This window comes from Dreissena polymorpha, chromosome 1, assembly GCF_020536995.1.
Source record: "Dreissena polymorpha isolate Duluth1 chromosome 1, UMN_Dpol_1.0, whole genome shotgun sequence".
NCBI lineage: Eukaryota > Metazoa > Mollusca > Bivalvia > Myida > Dreissenidae > Dreissena > Dreissena polymorpha.
In genome coordinates, this window is record NC_068355.1 from 119433036 (window position 1) to 119453197 (window position 20162).

The window sequence follows — 20162 nt, forward strand, 5'->3', positions numbered from 1 at the left end:
TGCTCAAAATCAATAAAGCCTCTATCTGGTTCCGGTTGTAAGAGCCGGGTATCGTCCTCTCCAGCCTCTACCACAGTTTCCAGTAATTTCCGCTTTGTTCCACGCGGCATTATTTTAGATGATTCGAGATTTAATTTAAATTAAGTTTGTTTACAATCCGAACCAAAGCACAGGCAGTTTGCAAAAGGCGGAATGACGTAATATCAAGTGGTACGGATATGCGTAATTTCATTGTTTTAACGAACTCAACCGAAGCATTCCGTACATAACGTTACATCCGTAATCGTATCTATAGAAACCAATAAACAACATTCGTTTCCGCGAAAATAAATATTATGAATTTATATTCAGAAATTAATAAGTCTTATTATCAAAGGCTTTAGATGTAAACAACAAACATACCAAATACAGTGAACTCTACCATTACACAAATATTCTTGGTTTAATAAAGGCCTTAAAAAACAAAAGGAAAAACTGAACATCATGGTAAAATCAAAAGCTTTGAAATTTTGTACATAACCAATGAAAACAAGCAAAGTGTTTGTGAAACACTATGTCCCCATATATTTGACCTTTGACCTTGAATGATGACCTTAACCTTTCACCACTAACATGCAATGTGCAGCTCCATGAGATACACATGCATGCCAAATATCAAGCTGCTATCTTCAATACTGCAAGTGTACATTAAATTAGCGATTTTGACCCATATATTTGACCTTTGACCTTGAAGGATGACCTTGACCTTTCACCATTCAAAATGTGCAGCCCTATGAGATACACATGCATGCCAAATATGAAGTTGCTATCTTCAATATTGCAAAAGTTATTGCAAATGTTAAAGTTTTCACAAACAAATACACAAACCAACCAACAAACCAACCAACAGACAGGGCAAACACAATATGTCCCCCACTATAGTGGTGGGGGACATAAAAAACAACACAATGAAGGCAACATTATACTTCTGAAAAATCAACAAAATATTAATGAAAGCTCAAAACATCATGCAAAAATCTTCACACTCTCAAAACATCTTCCGAAAAAAATGCAAAGATGGGAGTTGGTCACCTTGTCTTCCAATGCCAGATATGGCTGTCCAGTCTCGGGGTCAAACTCAAGCGCGGACTTGAGCTTGTTCTCGATATAGTCAGTGAGGGAGCGGGCGGCCATTGTCAGTCTAGCCTCTGTCACGTACATCAACTTCTGGTAAAAGGCCATCACCATCTTAGTCAAGGCTTTCTGCTCCACTGGGTTCTGGCAGGAAAGCATGATATGAATATTTGTTTTGATTGTTCATTGGGGATTTTTTAGCCATTTTCAAAAGCATTCCAGTCATATTGTTGCAGCAAGATTACCTACTGGAACATTTTCTGGATTAGTGGCTTCACATGTTTTTACTGCAGACTTAAGCCAATTAATAAATATTACTGGTACATAAGTTTAGTAGTTGTAAGATTTAGGCTAAAATACGATTTGTTTGCATATCTTCCCTGTTCATAATAAACAATAGTTGTTGGCTGTTATATTATTTCTAGGTCAAAAGCAATCATGAGATCAAAGATTAATTTTGGATGGAGACTGTCTAGAAGATCAGAAACAGCTAAAACTGATAAATTTGTTTATTCAAGGCCAATAACTCAGTAATTCAGGGAAGGAGGAATTCAATCAATTATTGAACTTGGTTGATGCATCATGACTTATATTACAGATATTTCAATGAATCAGAATGGATAAAAGCTGTTTGATTTCTGGAAAAGGATCTGCTTACACAGAACATCCTAAATAATCCAAGGACATTTACTCAAACATCAATTATCCAAGGGCCATAAGTCAAACACTAGTACTTAAAGGGCCCTAACAGGAGAGTGCATACCTTTCTGCGGGAGCCTCTGAGGCTGCCGGTGCTACCTGCCACGCCGCCCTGGGACTCTGTGCCCAACTGTAGACAGGTGAGAACCAGATCCTGAAGTACCTCCATCATGCCTGCACAGGGAGTGAATGGGGGAGTTAAGTTAGTTGACAATAATTCTAATAAGGATGTTTGTGAAAGTCAAAGGCTTCACTTGCAATACCCACAATCACAAGCACCAATAGTGAAGAATATGTTGACGAAGTTTCATCACTATATACTTCATATACTTAATTATACTTTTTGGAGTTACAGTTATAGTTTTAAAGTCTCAGTCATTGCATACTTGTTTAAATTTATTAACAAAACAAAAAAAGATTTGGGACGACAGCCCTCACAACTTATCTTGCTCTTTTCAGAGTTTCTCACTTTTATTTTCGAAACCAAAATATTTATAGAGCAGGTAAAATATTTTTGCTATCAACATATTTAGCATCTGTTTAATATGTAAGATATCCTGGACACATGAACCTTGATTTTGAGCAGGAACTTTTTTTATATCTTCTAACAGTGACCTTGACAGATGACCTTGACCCCATGTGCCCCACATGCAAACAAAAACGAAGTTGTTGTACACTATAGATATGCTGGCATAACAAAAGCTCAACTGTTCTTGATATTTTACGTCAGAACCTTTGTTCTTTACTCATTTATAGTGACCTTGAGCATAATAACACCCATACCAAGCACAATGCATGTATATATGAAATCTGTAAGTAAAGTTTCATTCCAATTTTTCAATTTATTTTCAATTTATTAATAACAAACAATTCTTCATATTCTTACAGTGTCTTTGACCTTTACACCCAATATTCTATCACATTGCTAGATATGGATATAAGGCATTTATGTGCTCAGTTGAATTAAAAAAGCTCAATTTTGTTATTGAGTTATTTAGCAGAATTACAAATATATATTAATATATATACCATGACTCAATCTGAAATTTAAAATGAAGTTTTGATAGAACACATCTATGTATGTACTTTTAGCTGCGCTGTTGCCCGATACAAATGAACTCAAAGCATAATATTGGGGTCTGTAAGAAGCCGTGAAACATATTTATCTTACCAAGTAGCCTTCCTGTTTCATCAACGTAACGAAAGGAGAAAAAAATGCTATTCTGTTTTTAATAACGTTATCTTGTTTACGTCAGTGATGCCATTTAATGTTACTTACCTAACATGAAAACCTACCAGCCTCACTCAGCTTCATTCCAGACTGAATACAATGTGATAAAGGGTAAGGACATTATAATTAGACAAGAGCAAAGCTCAAGCCCAATATAAATTTACTACACTGTTATCACATTGTAAGCGAGCCAGTAAGTAGCCAGGGAATAATCTAGAATTTACTATCTATGGGTCCCAGAACTCGCAGATTTTAGACCAATAAGTTCCAGGCCAAAATTAATGAGTCCACCTTGAAAAAGAATAGGGTCCCAAATTTTGAAAGATACCAAGTAGTGAGGAAAATGAGTTTAAATCACACTAGCTCAAATACTATATTTTGCAATAAACTTTTAATAATCTCAAAAACATGTTGAAACCAAAAAAGCAAATTCAGGGTCATCACTATCTTGTTTGCCTTCACATAGGCTATAACATTATCTGTTACATGAATGTAACCTGTTACAACATTTCAACTTGATTCAAATCGATGATAATATTATTGTTAACATCCTAATTGCGAGCTTGATAATATTATTGTTAACGTCCAAATTGCCAGCCGTTGGCCTACCAATATTAAAGTTTAGAGTTGTTTGTTTTGGATTTAGCTTCAACACCTTATTTCGGAGGCATTTTTTCTGTATTATTTATGACTACAATGTAAGTTACAAAAAGTTGAAGCAGGTTTTCATCCAGGGACTCTAGAAAATATCATAACTCACTCTATTTAAATGGTTGATTCTAATTGGTTTGTATAATACAGCAGCGGCTCGACTAGAGCCAATCAAAAGACTTGTTGCAGTCTTCAAGCCTCATCTGGTTAAACCCAGCGTTCATCGCTGCACTTAAGACTCATACCCAAGATGGTTCGTACTTAACGTGATTCGCGTATGTGTTAACGGATTCGTTTCAGCAATGCGTCTGAGTGGACGCACATATTTCAAAACTATGCGTCTATTTCGATATTTGTGCGTCATAGACGCGGGACGCACATGAAGATTATTCCCTGAGCAGCTATAAAAGAAATTAATTGTACCTAGTACCGTTTTCTCCCTTATCATAATAGTAACAGGCGAAACAAGGCTATTGTCAAGCAATATATTTCCCCTACCGGCTCCACCATTGTCAGAAATTCCACCATTTTCAGAATTAATTTTTTTTGGTTGCCATAGCAACCACAATTTTTGACGTAGGAACAAAATGAAATGACGTGCATAATGTCCATATTGCCATCTATCCATGTTCCAAGTTTCATGAAAAAATATTCAGAACTTTTAAAGTTATAGCAGGATCCAGAAAACCACCATTTTCAGCAGTACATCCAGTCTATTTGTTGCCATAGCAACCAGATTTTTGACGTAGGAACAAAATGAAATGACGTGCATAATGTCCATATTGCCATCTATCCATGTTCCAAGTTTCATGAAAAAATATTAAGAACTTTTAAAGTTATCGCAGGATCCAGAAAAGTGTGACGGAAAGAAGGGACGGACGGACTGACGGACAGATGGAGCGCAAACCATAGGTCCCCTCTGGTGAAACCGGTAGGGGACAAAAAATCACTATTCTATATTATAATGTCATCTTCTTTACATCCATGACATAATTTAAAGTTACTGACCTAAGATGAAAAGCTACCAAGGTCATATGGAACAAGAGATGTGTTTGTCAGAAACACAATGTCCCCCTATTGCGCCGCTTTGAAATAAAATTTCAATATATCATTTGGCAGGTTTAGAAATTATCTCCCTTTTAAAGCTTATTATTTCCCTTGGATTGTATTTTTTGACTTTTGACCTTGAAGGATGACCTTGACCTTTTACCACTCAAAATGTGCAGCTTCATGAGATACACATACATGCCAAATATCAAGTTGCTATCTTTAATATTGCAAAAGTTATCGCAAAACTTAGTTTTGGGAAAGAATGACAGACAGACAGGCCAAAAACAATATGCCCCTGATCATTCGATCTGGGGGCATAAAAATACACAGTCTGTGAGACATGGCTGAGCCAATGAAAAAGGAGTCTTCTATACAAGGTATAATAAAAGCTTGACAGATAGAGCTCAGGTTTTTTTTAGTTTCTAAGCAGAATTAATGTTTCTACTTTAGTTAACAGTGACCTTCATCTTGACATCATGCAGGCCACATGCAACCCTAGCGAGATCTGTATATTTAAAGTACAATTTGTTATCAAGAAATCAAATGGAATCTATTTTGAAACTTATAGTAACAGTGACCCTGACCCTTCCATCCCATATGAAATCTCAAGGGAGAAAGGTATTGGTAGAAGGTATCAACATAACATGTTAGATACATATATTAGTTTGATGAGATGTAATCTGTGTATATACCTTAGATGTAAAGGTTTAAAATACAAATGGTCTGGCCAGTAGGAAATTTTTTTAAACTAGAGTTGCCAAACTTGGACAAACGGGTCATTTTAATATGGAAATGTACCTTTTAATTTTGACTCTAGCTCTTCCTGAAAAACTAGCTTACCAAAAAAGGGTAACTTTATTTTGTGTAAACAACAATTTTACGTTATACTTTTATATTCCTTTATTATTGATGTTTGGGACTGACCAGCCTTTATCTTGTCTATAATCTCAATCTTCTCAGTAATCGAGAACTGTTTACGTTTGCATGTGACAGTATTGCTCGTAGCCATTTTTGCAATGTATTTCTTGTAAAGAGACAGAATGACCAGTTGCTAAATTTAACGATTTATATACCAGTAAACTGCCATTATTACCTATGCAGTGACACGTATTGCTCATTCCTTAGTGTTAAAAACAACCCCGGCCGCGTGCAAACAACACTGTCACGTATCAACTGTTTTTACGCTTCACTGCGTGCCATAGTAAGCCGCAAAATATAGGGTGTTAATACTAGCTAGAACCGTTTTTTTGCTAAAGTAAGCGAATTCTCAAATTAAAACATGTAATTTAGTGATCACGCCGTCGGATTTTTGAGAGCCATAGCCAAAGCGCAATATATTGGACAGCGCGATATACCGGTCCGCGATATATCGGCGTTGCAGTGTAACAATATATAATAAATATAAATAGACTCTTAATGTTGATACATTTCTAAATAGTATTGACCATATATGGCCTTAAGATCAATCTAATATAAGTAATAAATGTATTAAGTTTGAACGAAATCTTTCAAGCCAATCCTGAAAATAAATAAATAACAAAAACATTTTTCCCTTGCTCTGATGCTTACGCTGGCCATTTCATTAAAGAGGTGAGCCACAAACATGTTGGACTGGGCAGAAAAATGTAAAGACAAGGTCATTGACTAAATATGCTCAACTCTAATAAAGTGGTGGAAAAAAAACATTCTGAGCTTCATAAAAGATCAAGTGCTTAAACCGATTATTTCAAGTACGAAGACCAGCATTCACTAGCATGGAGAACTTGTTGTGAATGCTCACCTACAACGTACTCCACCTGACCGCCCATGCTGTGTAACATCCTCCAGCAGTCAGCCAGGTGACTCTGGTCCTGCAAATAATAGACAAAGAGAGATTAAATTAGCCCTTTACCACTCAGAGAGGCACTGAGACGCATTTGAAGTCCCTTAGAAAATCACATTAAATCAAAGACTTCTGACACTAAATTCAAGTTTTAAAGGCTTCATTTCCAATTCTGACATAATGATGACTAGAAAACAGCATAAAACCTGAACAGACTGCGAGTTACTTGCAGCCTTTTTAGGTTTTATGGTGTTTGCATAGAGCCACTTTCATTTGCGTCTGAGCGGAAAAGGCTAAGTAACATCAGCTTTGAAAGACATAAGATATTACTTCAGAGGGTGACATGGCCTATATGAACTCCTCCACAAGCCGGACATCACCCTCTGGTCAAATTGAAAGTACGTCAAAATCACTTCAAATTTCCAGCGCTAAGTCTAATCCATTGAACCTTATTTACAATGATCACCAAAGAGCAATGACTTGATGTGTTCAGTAAAAAAAAAATATATGCATTCATTGATATACAGCACTACAGAGATGTTTTGTATGTGTCTGACTGATAGTAAATAGAGCTTTACCTCAAGGTAACACTTCACTAATTTACCTGGCTGATGAGGTCTCTCAGCAGCAGGTGCCTATAGAAGTTGAGCCAGTCACACCTGCGCTGACACTCGTACATGTGCTTCTCAATGTGAGGGTTGACTGCACGCACATTGGCTGGACTCATAGGGTTCCCACCCTGCGGCGGCCCACAGTTCTGGTAGTGAAACGCAGCCTGTTTGCACAAACAAAATCCTACGACTTAATTACAAATACACACAAAATACTTATTTTATTAATTGTTTCGTAAATTGCAGTAGCTTGAATTATGATTGATAGATTAAATAAATATACACCACGTAATATGTTTTTCTTTTGTACTAAAGATTGGGTATTTGAAAGAAATTATAATATATTAATTATTCAATAATGTTGAACTCTTGATTCCTTGAGCATTTAATTTCCCCTCATCTGGATCTATCAATACATTCAGTTGCATGATAAAAGTAAAAACAGTTTGAAATTTTAAAATTTAAGAAAATGTGGACAGATAGATGAATGGGCAAATGGAAATGTGAATAAAGGACTGACATAGTTATCACCGAATGACAAAGCTAGGAGCCCTTATCAGGACATTTTTTTAATAAGGTGGAATCCCATAGTAAAGGTAATTTCAAGGCAGACATTGTATCAACAGCTTTATTTAATAGCAAACCAGGTGAAACAAACTTACCCTAATGTAAGTAAACCTACCCTGATGTTACAAAACTACCATGATGTAACAAAACCTACCCTAATGTAAGTAAACCTACCCTGATGTAACAAAGCTACCATGATGTAACAAAACCTACCCTGATGTATCAAAACCTACCCTAATGTAACAAAACCTACCCTGATGTAGCAAAGCCTACCCTGATGTAACAAAACCTACCCTGATGTAACAAAACCTAGCCTGATGTAGCAAAACCTAGCCTGATGTAACAAAACCTACCCTAATCTAACAACACCTACCCTGATGTAGCAAAACCTACCCTGATGTAACAAATCCTACCCTGATGTAACAAAACCTACCCTGATGTAACAAAAGCTACCCTAATGTAACACAACCTACCCTTACGTAGCAAAGCCTAGCCTGATGTAACAAAACCTACCCTGAATATCAGTGAAACTGATGGATGCTCCCTGATGATGTGCTTTGTCAATCTATGTGTTAATAACCACCTAAAAAAATCTTTTATTAGCCTCGGTGACCTTGACCCCAGTTACCTCAGACCTCATCAAAAGGTAGAGGCCCATGCAAGGCACCTACATGCCAAATATGAAAGAGATCGGTAAAGTATTGAAGGTGCTATGAGAAACTGTTACAAAAGCGTGACGGACAATATATTAATAGCCTCGGTGACCTTGAGCCCAGTGACCTCAAACCTCATCAAAAGGTAGAGGACCATGCAAGGTATCTACATGGCAAATATGTAAAAGATCGGTAAAGTATTGAAGGCCCTATGAGAAACTGTAAGAAAAGCGTGACGGAAAATCTATTATTAGCCTCGGTGACCTTGACCCCAGTGACCTCAAACCTCATCAAAAGGTAGAGGTCCATGGAAGGTACCTACATGCCAAATATGAAGGAGATCGGTAAAGTAACAAAAGCATGATGGAAAATCTATTATTAGCCTCGGTGACCTTGACCTTGACCCCAGTGACCTCAAACCTCATCAAAAGGTAGAGGTCCATGCAAGGTAACTACATGCCAAATATGAAAGAGATCTGTAAAGTATTGAAGGTGCTATGAGAAACTGTAACAAAAGTGTATCGGAAAAATCTATTATAAGCCTCTGTGACCTTGACCCCAGTGACATCAAGCCTCATCAAAAGGTAGAGGTCCGAGCAAGGTACCTTACATGCCAAATATGAAAGAGATCGGTAAAGTATTGAAGGTGCTATGAGAAACTGTAACAAAAGTGTGACGGAAGGAAGTAAGGAAGGACAAACTGGCAACTATATGCTCCCCGAAAATTTTCGGGTAGCATAAAAACCTACCATGATGTAGCAAAACCTAGCCTAATGTAACAAAACCTACCATGATGTAGCAAAACCTACCATGATGTTACAAAACCTACCCTGATGTAACAAAACATACCCTGTCTTTGCTTAGGAAGACTGACTTATAAAATGAGGCAGGATCATCCTCGTAGAATATATGTGTCCTACAAACACATATTAAAAATAATATATTACTTTTATTACAAAAATATATACTTTATATCTTAAATGCATATTATGACAAAAATCGGCCAAAGAAGTGACATCAGTTGAGATTATGGGTTAACTGAACTTGCACAAAGAAAATCCTACGACTTAATTATATTTGTGAAATATGAGTATAACAATACAATTATGAATTACTTGGTTTTATATATAATGTAATTCTAAAAGAAATATACAGCTAAACGATACAATAATAATAGTATTACAATATGAATATGTATATGATTTAAATGGGTTTTGAGATGGAAAGTCTCATATCTTAACTTTTAATTGGTTCATAATAGTATAAAAAGTGTATTAAAGTTGACCGCAGTGAGTTGTTAATAAAACTCACTATGTAATAATATGATTATTAAATTTATAAGTAATCCTCATACATACCTTGAGCCACTCTCTATAAAATGGAGCAGAAAATGTTTGGTCATTGTCACATAGCGCCAGCCCTCAATCAATACATAGGCCTGAAGTAACAAACAGCATGGTGTCTTTACAGATCATGTCACAAAAAATGTCCTGTTTTATTGAAAAAAATATCAATGCTAGTAAAACTACATCTGTTACTGTTTACACTTAATTGGTTATACCAAATATAGACATACCCTTATATTTGTAGATATATGTTTATTTTAAAGCAATTAACTGTATTTGAACATATTAATATTTGTTTATGTTCACAACAAAAACATAACAAGGGCTGTTTGTAAAACATGCATGCCCCCATATGGGCTGCCAATTGTAGTGGCGGCCATTGTGTGAATACGTTTTTGGCACTGTGACCTTGACCTTTGACCTAGTGACCTGAAAAGCAATAGGGGTCATCTGCGAGTCATGATCAATGTACCTATGAAGTTTCATGATCCTAAGTGTAAGCTTTCTTGAGTTATCATCCGGAAACCATTTTACTGTGTCATGTCACCGTGACCTTGACCTTTGACCTAGTGACCTGAAAGTCAATAGGGGTCATCTGCGAGTCATGACCAATGTACCTATGAAGTTTCATGATCCTAGGCGTAAGCGTTCTTGAGTTATCATCCAGAAACCATTTTTCTAAGTTGAGTCACCGTGACCTTGACCTTTGACCTAGTGACCTGAAATCAATAGGGGTCATCTGCGAGTCATGATCAATGTACCAATGAAGTTTCATGATCCTAGGAATAAGCGTTCTTGAGTTATCATCCAGAAACCATTTTATTATTTCGGGTCACCGTGACCTTGATCTTTGACCTAGTGACCTGAAAATCTATAAGGGTCATCTGCGAGTCATTATCAATGTACCAATGAAGTTTCATGATCCTAGGCATAAGCGTTCTTGAGTTATCATCTGGAAACCATTTTACTATTTCGGGTCACCGTGACCTTTGACCTAGTGACCTGAAAATCAATAGGGGTCATCTGCGAGTCATGATCAATGTACCTATGAAATTTCATGATCTTAGGCATAAGCGTTCTTGAGTTATCATACGAAAACCATTTTACTATTTCGGGTCACCGTGACCTTGACCTTTAACCTAGTGATCTGAAAATCAATAGGGGTCATCTGTGAGTCATGATCAATGAACCTATGAAGCTTCATGATCCTAGGCATAAGTCATCAAGTGTTCTTGAGTTATCATCCGGAAACCATTTTATTATTTCGGGTCACTGTGACCTTGACCTTTGACCTAGTTACCTCAAAATCAATAGGGGTCATCTGCGAGTCATGATCAATGTACCTATGAAGTTTCATGATCCTAGGCCTAAGCGTTCTTGAGTTATCATCCGAAAACCATCTGGTGGACGGACATACGGACAGACGTGCATACGGACGGACTGACCGACATGTGCAAAACAATATACCCCCTCTTCTTCGAAGGGGAGCATAAAAATAAATATGGCAATATCATTTAACCAGGTTTTCAATATTTTCTCGAAAAATGTCAGCTTCCTACAAACAAATGTAAGCGCAATTCCTCCATCTTAATTCAGAGTATTGAGCTAAAAGAGTTTTTTTGTATTAAAACAAGCAAATTCGTTGAATTGATATCCCCTGCCAAATTAACTGATACTGGCTTGGAGCAGCGTCGGAAGAAATATTTTTGAGAACCACTTCATGCTTCCGAAGCTGCCCGAAGCCAATCTCGTGTTTGCTTGTAAATGTTTGGATATCATAGCAGGAAACTTACATTGAATATATTGTGATACAACAAAAATTTAATTTATTTCGCGTAAAATCTATGTTAACAGGCCACATCTAGCGTTAAAACTTGGGTATTGCTATAAGGAACATTAACTTTTTATGTGTTAACTTGATTTTTAAAATATACAAAATATTGGTTTATTTTGATTGTTTATGGGCATTAAACTATGCCATGAACTACTTATTACTGCAAGTATCGAACTGATTGTAAAAGTCAGTACTTTTGTGTAGGTTTTTGAATTATATCGATTTAAAAAGCAGCGCAATAACAACTTATAATCCAAAAACATTATTTCATGCTGTTAAATAACTATTCCCACCCTGACAGGCACATCTCTGCATACAAAGATCATGTCTGTGAATAGATGGAATAACTTAACCACCTTGACATAGATGGGTTGTTTTTGAGAGCAGCTATACGCAAATTGGGTGAGAAAGCCCTTCTTCTTGTTGAGGATGTCTTCACTGGTCCAGTGGTCAGGCGCAGGCTTGCCAAAGTACACACCCATTACTGGCACACCAGAATTGTTGATCAGGTCCACCAGGTGATTGTGAACTGTAAGGCGGAATATGACACACCGTTACATCATCATCATCAATTTTAACCTGTTTTACGAGGTTGCAAGTGAGCCAAAAAAAAATTGGTGGCAGCCATATTTTCAACAGACTAAAACCATTTTCAAACTCAATTTTGAAATACATGATTTAGGATAACTTATACAATAAACTCATTTAAAATTATTGGCATTAAATTTATGTTTTTTGTTGACACAAATTCATGGAGTGCTGTTTTTGGATAAAAACCATGAGAAATTTGCGACGGTCATTTTTCGATGTGTTTGTGTTAAATTTTCTGATCAGACAGTCAACCCAAAAAATCAATGAAATTTATGTCCCATGAGTAAAAATTCTTTAGTACATCTTCATTATAATAGCTTATATTCATGATTGTTATCCAACCATGCCCTTTCTATTTTGACAAGTTGACAAAAATCACACAAGGAAAATGTAAAATAAAAAATAATTAAGATGTTAAAAAGATGACAGGTGTAAAATGATACAAATCTATTTTTATTTGATGATAACTATTGGCAAATGAAAACAATAATAATTTGTTTAATGTAGTAGTAGTAGTAGTAGTAGTACAGTAGACTTTGCCAATACCGGACTCTCTGAATACCGGAACTCTCCTGATTCCGGACGGTCGGGCCAGTCCCGTATTTTCTCCTTCTATTTCATTGTTAAACAAGAGCACCGCCTTGCGGGTGCAGACCGCTCATCTATTTTCTTTTTAAAGGTGAAGGGACTCTCATTTTCAATCACAAAGGAGGGAGGGGTGGAGTGAAGAGCGGTGCATTGTGTGGGGGTGTGGACATTTATTACATTTTCTTCCAAAAATGCGAAAAAAAGGAAAAAAAAATCGGGGGGGGGGGGGGGTTGGGGGGGGTGGGGGGGGGTGGGGGAGGATTCTTGGGTGCGATGGTTGGACGGTATTTCAAACATAAAATAATAAAAATAAATATTTGTGTTTTTTAACCGTTTCATAAAAAAAAATTGGGGGGGGGGATGAGGTGGGGGGGTATAGTGTGAGGGTGTGGTGGTAATTTGTGAGATGATCTAAAAAAAAAAAAAAAAAAAAAAATAGGAAATAGGGGGGGGGGGGATTCGGGTGGGGGGAGGGGGGGGTGGGGGGGGGATTCTTGGGTGCGATGGTTGGACGGTATTTCAAACATAAAATAATCAAAATAAATAGTTTTGTTTTTTAACCGTTTTGTCAAAGTATCAATCAAATCTAATCTTAAATAAAGAAGTTATGGCAATTTTAGAGAAATTTAATCATTTGACCTTGAGAGTCAAGGTCATTCAAAGGTCAAGGTAAAATTCAACTTGCCAGGTACAGTAACCTCATGATAGCATGAAAGTATTTGAAGTTTGAAAGCAATAGCCTTGATACTTAAGAAGTAAAGTGGATCGAAACACAAAATTTAACCATATATTCAAAGTTACTTAGTCAAAAAAGGGCCATAATTCCGTAAAAATGACATCCAGAGTTATGCAACTTGTCCTTTTACTGTACCCTTATGATAGTTTGCGAGTGTTCCAAGTATGAAAGCAATATCTATGATACTTTAGGGGTAAAGTGGACCAAAACACAAAACTTAACCAAACTTTCAATTTTCTAAGTATAAAGGGCCCATAATTCCGTCCAAATGCCAGTCAGAGTTACATAACTTTGCCTGCACAGTCCCCTTACGGTAGTTAGTAAGTGTTGCAAGTATGAAAGCAATAGCTTTGATACTTAAGGAATAAAATGGACATTAACAAAAAACTTAACCAAAATTTTCAATTTTCTAAGTATAAAAAGGGCACATAATTCTGTCAAAATGCACGCCAGAGTTATCTAACTTTGCCTGCCCAGTCCCCTCATGATAGTAAGTAAGTGTACCAAGTTTGAATGCAATAGCATTGATACTTTCTGAAAAAAGTGGACCTAAACGCAAAACTTAACCAAAATTTTCAATTTTCTAAGTATAAAAAGGGCACATAATTCAGTCAAAATGCACGCCAGAGTTATCTAACTTTGCCTGCCCAGTCCCCTCATGATAGTAAGTAAGTGTACCAAATTTGAATGCAATAGCATTGATACTTTCTGAGAAAAGTGGACCTAAACGCAAAACTTAACCGGACGCCGACGCCAACACCGACGCCGACGCCGACGCCAAGGTGATGACAATAGCTCATAATTTTTTTTCAAAAAATAGATGAGCTAAAAATGTTGAATAAACTGAACTCTCTGAAAACCGGAAACCGGACGGGTATCTCCGTAAATTTGGTCATTTTCAACGTAAAATACATTGAGTATACCGGACGGTCTAAATTCTCAAGATGCCAGAGGCGTGAAAATAACAATACCTAGTCAGCACAGCAAGTGCGGTGTCACACATTTTGCTCGCGCAATTATCGATAATCGGATTAAACATACCATTAAGGTGTCAAATCGTTACCGCGCTATGGGAGTACGATTAAGTAATGTAAAACAAACTGTGAATATCTATAATAGTCGTGTGGTAACACCAAAAAGTGATTGACTCGATCCTTTTATTAATTATTTATTATCGCCTATGATAAACAATTTAATTAAAAAATTATTGCATGGCGTTGCGACGATCACTTTCTTGTGATCTTCTCGGGTATTTTAAAAGATCTTATAGCCATGTTTTTAACGCTGAAATGGTTGTTTGTTTGTTTGTCAGATAAACTGTTAGAAATATGACTGTTAAATATCCATCCATCTGTATGCAAATTCATTAATTGCCGTTTACTAATTTCGAGCGCATCTAAAATGTCGCAGCCTCCAGCTAAACGCAGACGCGTAGAGCTTACGTTAGAGGATGAGATGTTTTATGAAATGTGGTACAGGTATGTATTGAATAATAAATTGTGTATCTACAACAATCTTATTTGTGTGGTCACTCGCCTATATGACAAATGCCACATACGTACATGTATAAAGCACCACGCTCATTTTGGGATTAATCAAAACAAGTCGGTATGGATTTTTTTTGCTTTTAATCGATTAAAAACACATTTTTTAAGAATGCAATTAACATCATCAGTACCTGCGTACAGTTATCACATGGTACATGTAAATGTATATGGTTTGTTTTATTTTTATGTGATTCTGTACACAATGCATACCACGTATATTTCGGCAATATGCATACTCTTGGTAAACCGGAACTCTCTGAAAACCGGACGATCAGACCGGTCCCGAGACCATCCGGTTTACAGAGAGTCTTCTGTAGTAGAAGTAGTAGTAGTAGTAGTAGTAGTAGTAGTAGTAGTAGTAGTAGTAGTAGTAGTAGTAGTAGTAGTAGTAGTAGTAGGAGTAGCAGTAGCAGTAGTAGTTAGTGGCTGTTTTTGCAGTTCAATTAAGACACAAACTTGGGCTGGACATCATTTTTCATGCAAAACTATTCATTTTATGGTCTGAATGTGTGTTTTTATCCTTATCATTGTAAAATACTATCAGTTTTACAATAACAGATATGTATCCTGTGTTTTGTAAATTAAGTGCTATCCTATTAACAAGTAAATGGTCCTAAAATTTAATCACCTCTAATACATTAAATTCCCCTTCATTTGACCTCACAAAAATTTACCGAATGTCAAGTATTGCCCCTAAGTGGAGGAACATTTTGCAATATTTGGTCAGTAGTTTGTAAATAAACACAATTCGTTTCCTTAAACCATATACCGTAATCGGTTGTGTATAACGCGCATTTGTGTATAACGCGCATCAACTTTTTGAAGCAAAAAATCGGGAAAAAAAGTTTTTGATGCAAAAAAACTGGGAAAAATTCGGTTCCATACTCCATGGGCTAACAGAAAATCGTTTTATTTACATTGCCGGTCTCGCGCGTTATTTCGAGCGTCTATGCGATATAGATGGTAAGGTTACATTACACAAATATATTTGTGTTTGACAATTTGCAAAATATTCTTTCCAGAATATGCGCGGTCCTGAAAAGGACCTTTGTTGTTGTCTTTGATCGTCTTTATAAGGGTCGTCCGTCTATGTCCGAAACGTCAATATTGTGACTGACAATTAAAAAATTCTGACAATTCAAAGACAATTTCAAGATTCTTTCTCTGTCGATCGCAGTGCTATTCAAGATACGGTAAGTCTAATGACAATTTTTATAATGATTAAAAATGGCAAATGTGCAGTTTTTATTCATGTTGAAGAGTGTTGTTTATTGCTCATTCAGTTGCTCAGTATAATTGACAGGTGACTTTAACGACTCAAACTTCTCAACACCATTACTGACATTACACGCGATAATTAAACAGTGGAGGTGTGATGCCGTCTGCCGGTTCGCATGTTTTGATAATAGCCCAGCTACACAAAACTTGACAGGTGACTCAAATCTTGACAAGACGTATGAAAACGTGTGAACAAACACAACATCAATTTTATTAACACATTTGAAAAGCAATAAAAATAATCATCAATATCGGGAAAGGCCTTGCCGACATACTATTGTAAATCGACAAGTGCCCCAATTAAATTGTGTAACCCTAGTACAGTAGGGTATAATATTGTGGGAATAAACAATAAAATTTAAATAAAAATGGCTTCCTTGTTTTTCATTATCTCCTTCAAATTTATTTGATTTCGATGCTCTGTACGTACCTGAAAAAGATAGAAAATATTAATTTTAACTTTATAACGTTTGTTAATCTATATTCAGATCGTAAATATAATACAATTATTAACATAGTGACAGTTAAATCGACTGGGAACAGAATGGTCCGAGTTACCGTAACTGGGTAACTGACAGGGAAAAAATGTTTTGGCATGCCTGTTGTTGTGCATAACGCGCATCAAGTTTTTTAAATCAAATTTGGGGGTAAAAAAGTGCGCCTTATACACAACCGATTACGGTACGTTTAGAAAGCTGCTGGCAGTAATACATGTAATAAATCCTGACATACAAGCTCTGAATTCAGACCCATCAGCTATGATGTGAACCAAATACAGTTACCAGCCTTACATTAAAGTTATCAAAACTGGATATATTCCAATTTTCTTGTATATTGTTTTTTAAAGCAACAATATATCTTAAACATATGTTGTAGTATACACATTTGTAACTGACATCACTAGTTATAGAGAATACTATGTTAGTGTGATTGTGTACTTAAATTTATCCATGAGTGAAGAAAGGTTTACATGGCGAGGCTTGCTGAGCCTTGTTAGCCTTTCTAACACAAGTGGGATAAATTTAAGTACACAATCACACTAACACAGTATTCTATTTATCCTACAATATTGTTTTATTTAATTTATTCCTAAAATAAAAGCAAAAACACATTAAATTAACTGAATCTTACATTGCGTAGTAATTGCGGGAGCCATGTTTGTTTTTTGTTTTTTACAGTGGTGAAACAAGAATTGTAGTTTGAACATTACCGTCTGTGTTCTACTTGAGTGTGTTACATTTGGAACGCTGATTAAATTTGGATCAAGACGTATAGCGATATTTTGTCTCGTTACGTTTTCTTTTGCGTGGATATCTTAAGGACTATTTCAATTTCCGTAAACAGGAAAGATCACAATAAATATTACTACGCAATGTAAGATTCAGTTAATTTAATGTGTTTTTGCTTTTATTTTAGGAATAAATTAAATAAAACAATATTGTAGGATAAATAGAATACTGTGTTAGTGTGATTGTGTACTTAAATTTATCCCACTTGTGTCAGAAAGGCTTACAAGGCTCGGCAAGCCTCTCCATGTAAACCTTTCTTCACTCGTGGATAAATTTAAGTTCACAATCACACTAACATAGTATTCTCTATGTTCTACTCCCCGAAGTTTTATAATAACCACGTCCATGTTTATTTTGGTAATGTTTAATTTGCTTTCATGACGAGTTAAAATTCTAGACAAATTTCTTCATCGCCATCCATCTTTTCCTTTTTAAAGCACTGGATGTAAGCAGGAAATTCTTTGTTGATAGACATTCTTTAATCGACTGACAAAGGAACGACTAAACCATCAAAGAAATTACAATTTAAATTCGACATCAATTTCCTTCGAAAAGTTAAAGAACAATTCACTGACACTTTTCTTAAATTTAATCCATCATTTGTTCAACAAAACATCACGTTATTCAAGTACATATTCAACATTTTAACTAAATCGAAAATACAGTCTAACCAGTTTCATTCCAATTTTATATCCAAACACTGTGTTTTTCACATTCATAATATTATAATAATCCATCGCAAACACACACACTCGTAAACTTGTTAAACGTCTGCGTACCCAATGACCTAAATGACGCAATCAGGGGTGAAAGGCCAAAAAAAACTAGTCCCTACGTAATGTTCTTAAAATAAGTGTGGAAGAAACCTGATCTAAAAATAACCGTGGAGAAAACCATATCTTTTCTTTATGAGTCGTATTTGTTCTACAAAATCATTTAGCTGTAGGATAAAATCATAATTATTATTGAAATTCTGATAATATTTGTCTCTCTTTGGGAATTGACAACTAAAACGAATCATGTTTGGAACTGCAATACAATTTTTACCAGATAAATATTCAAGCATATTTTACAAAATACGGAATTTAAGTTTTTTAAAGAATTTACATACATGCCATAATTTTTCAGACCAATTCCGGGACATTGAGTTAAATTGTCCGGGACTTTTGCCGATTTTCCGGGACATGTATAAAATGTAGCGATATTTATAGACATATGCATTTTTGGTACGTTTTTTTTTTTGTTTCGCATAGTTAATTGCAAAAGTTCGAAAGCCTATCCGAAATACACTTGATCTATTAACGTCAAATTAAACATAACTACTTCCGTTACTAGATACAAGCCTCGTGTTTTCAGTGTAAGCGTTCTAAACATAGATGGTGACGTCACTGCATTATTGTTATTAAGACCGGTGTGTAACGCGTAGTTGTTGATACGCCTTTATTCATCAATAACATTTATATAATAAAATTACAACAATACAGTACCGTTAGATCGAACATAAACTGCTTTTAATTTTTTACTCAGCGATGTTGGACTTCAGATGTGTGAACAACTATCCTTTGCCCTTACGCAGCGGGAAATAATGACGTAGTAGATTAAAGTCAATTAACAACCACATTAAACAATGCCGCCTTTTCGGTTTGACCCCGAACGTGAGACAATCGATATGATAACAGGACCCCTGTTAATTGATCAATTTTGACACATAGTGTAGTCTGCCTATTCGGGTAGGCATTGTCATGGAGACGCTGCAGATATACACAGATTCGAGGTGCCTAAGATAAGGTACATGTATATATGGATTTTGTCAAATTCCGGGACATTTGACAGATTTCCGGGACAGCGGGACAAGTTCTTCATTTCCGGGACCGTCCCGGACAATCCGGGACGTATGGCATGAATGGAATTTAGGAGATTCCACTTATATTGCTTTTCATCTGAGAATCAACTATTAAACTTAACGTAACATAAATACTCAAAGTTAACTATAATTTCTTACAATGTTTCGAAAAAAATATAGTTAAAACATAAAAATCAATGTTCCTTATAGCAATAGCCAGGGATCATATTTTCCAGCAACATCAATCGGTCTGGATTTAAATGGGGAAAAAGTGTCCGAAAATTTTTATCCGAAATTATGACAAATTACGTTAAAATATATACCATTGATTTTGTCATTCATGAAGAGGGTATAATAATGTACAAGTTAAATTGCCTTAAGCATTTTTTTAAACGGAACATACGTGTTTTCTCAATTGGTTTTATCATTAGCTATTTCATTATTGTTTCGGTAACTGTTTTATCTGACTTTTCATCGTTGTCAATAATATTAATCTGTGTAAGTCTATACTGATGTTTTAAATCATTGTCGACTCGATAATAGCTAACACACATGCATTGAATCTAACAAATGTCTGTGCGTGGCTTGGCTACTGGCAATAATAAAATCAAATAGTTGAAAAACAATTCGTGTACGTTATATTTTGTCGTCGAATAAACCACGGCCGATAGTTAAGCTGCGTAGGGATTAAATCACGAGTGCGAAGAACGAGT

The 20162-nt window shown here is 35.9% G+C and overlaps 1 protein-coding gene across 7 annotated transcripts in view; it reads right to left on the reverse strand.

Moving 5' to 3' along the window:
* Positions 1-20162, reverse strand: part of LOC127846943 (uncharacterized) — a 115597-nt gene that overhangs the window by 5790 nt on the left and 89645 nt on the right. For all 7 annotated transcript variants that reach the window (XR_008033748.1, XM_052378381.1, XM_052378429.1 and 4 more), the window contains 7 exons: positions 11934-12106; positions 9756-9835; positions 9247-9313; positions 7171-7341; positions 6525-6594; positions 1877-1986; positions 1072-1257 (listed from right to left, as the gene is read on the reverse strand). Coding sequence is in view for 6 of the 7 variants with exons in the window: in XM_052378381.1 (XP_052234341.1) it covers positions 1072-1257; positions 1877-1986; positions 6525-6594; positions 7171-7341; positions 9247-9313; positions 9756-9835; positions 11934-12106 (857 nt within the window). In the remaining variant the exon portion in view is untranslated. The remainder of the gene's footprint in view (positions 1-1071; positions 1258-1876; positions 1987-6524; positions 6595-7170; positions 7342-9246; positions 9314-9755; positions 9836-11933; positions 12107-20162) is intronic.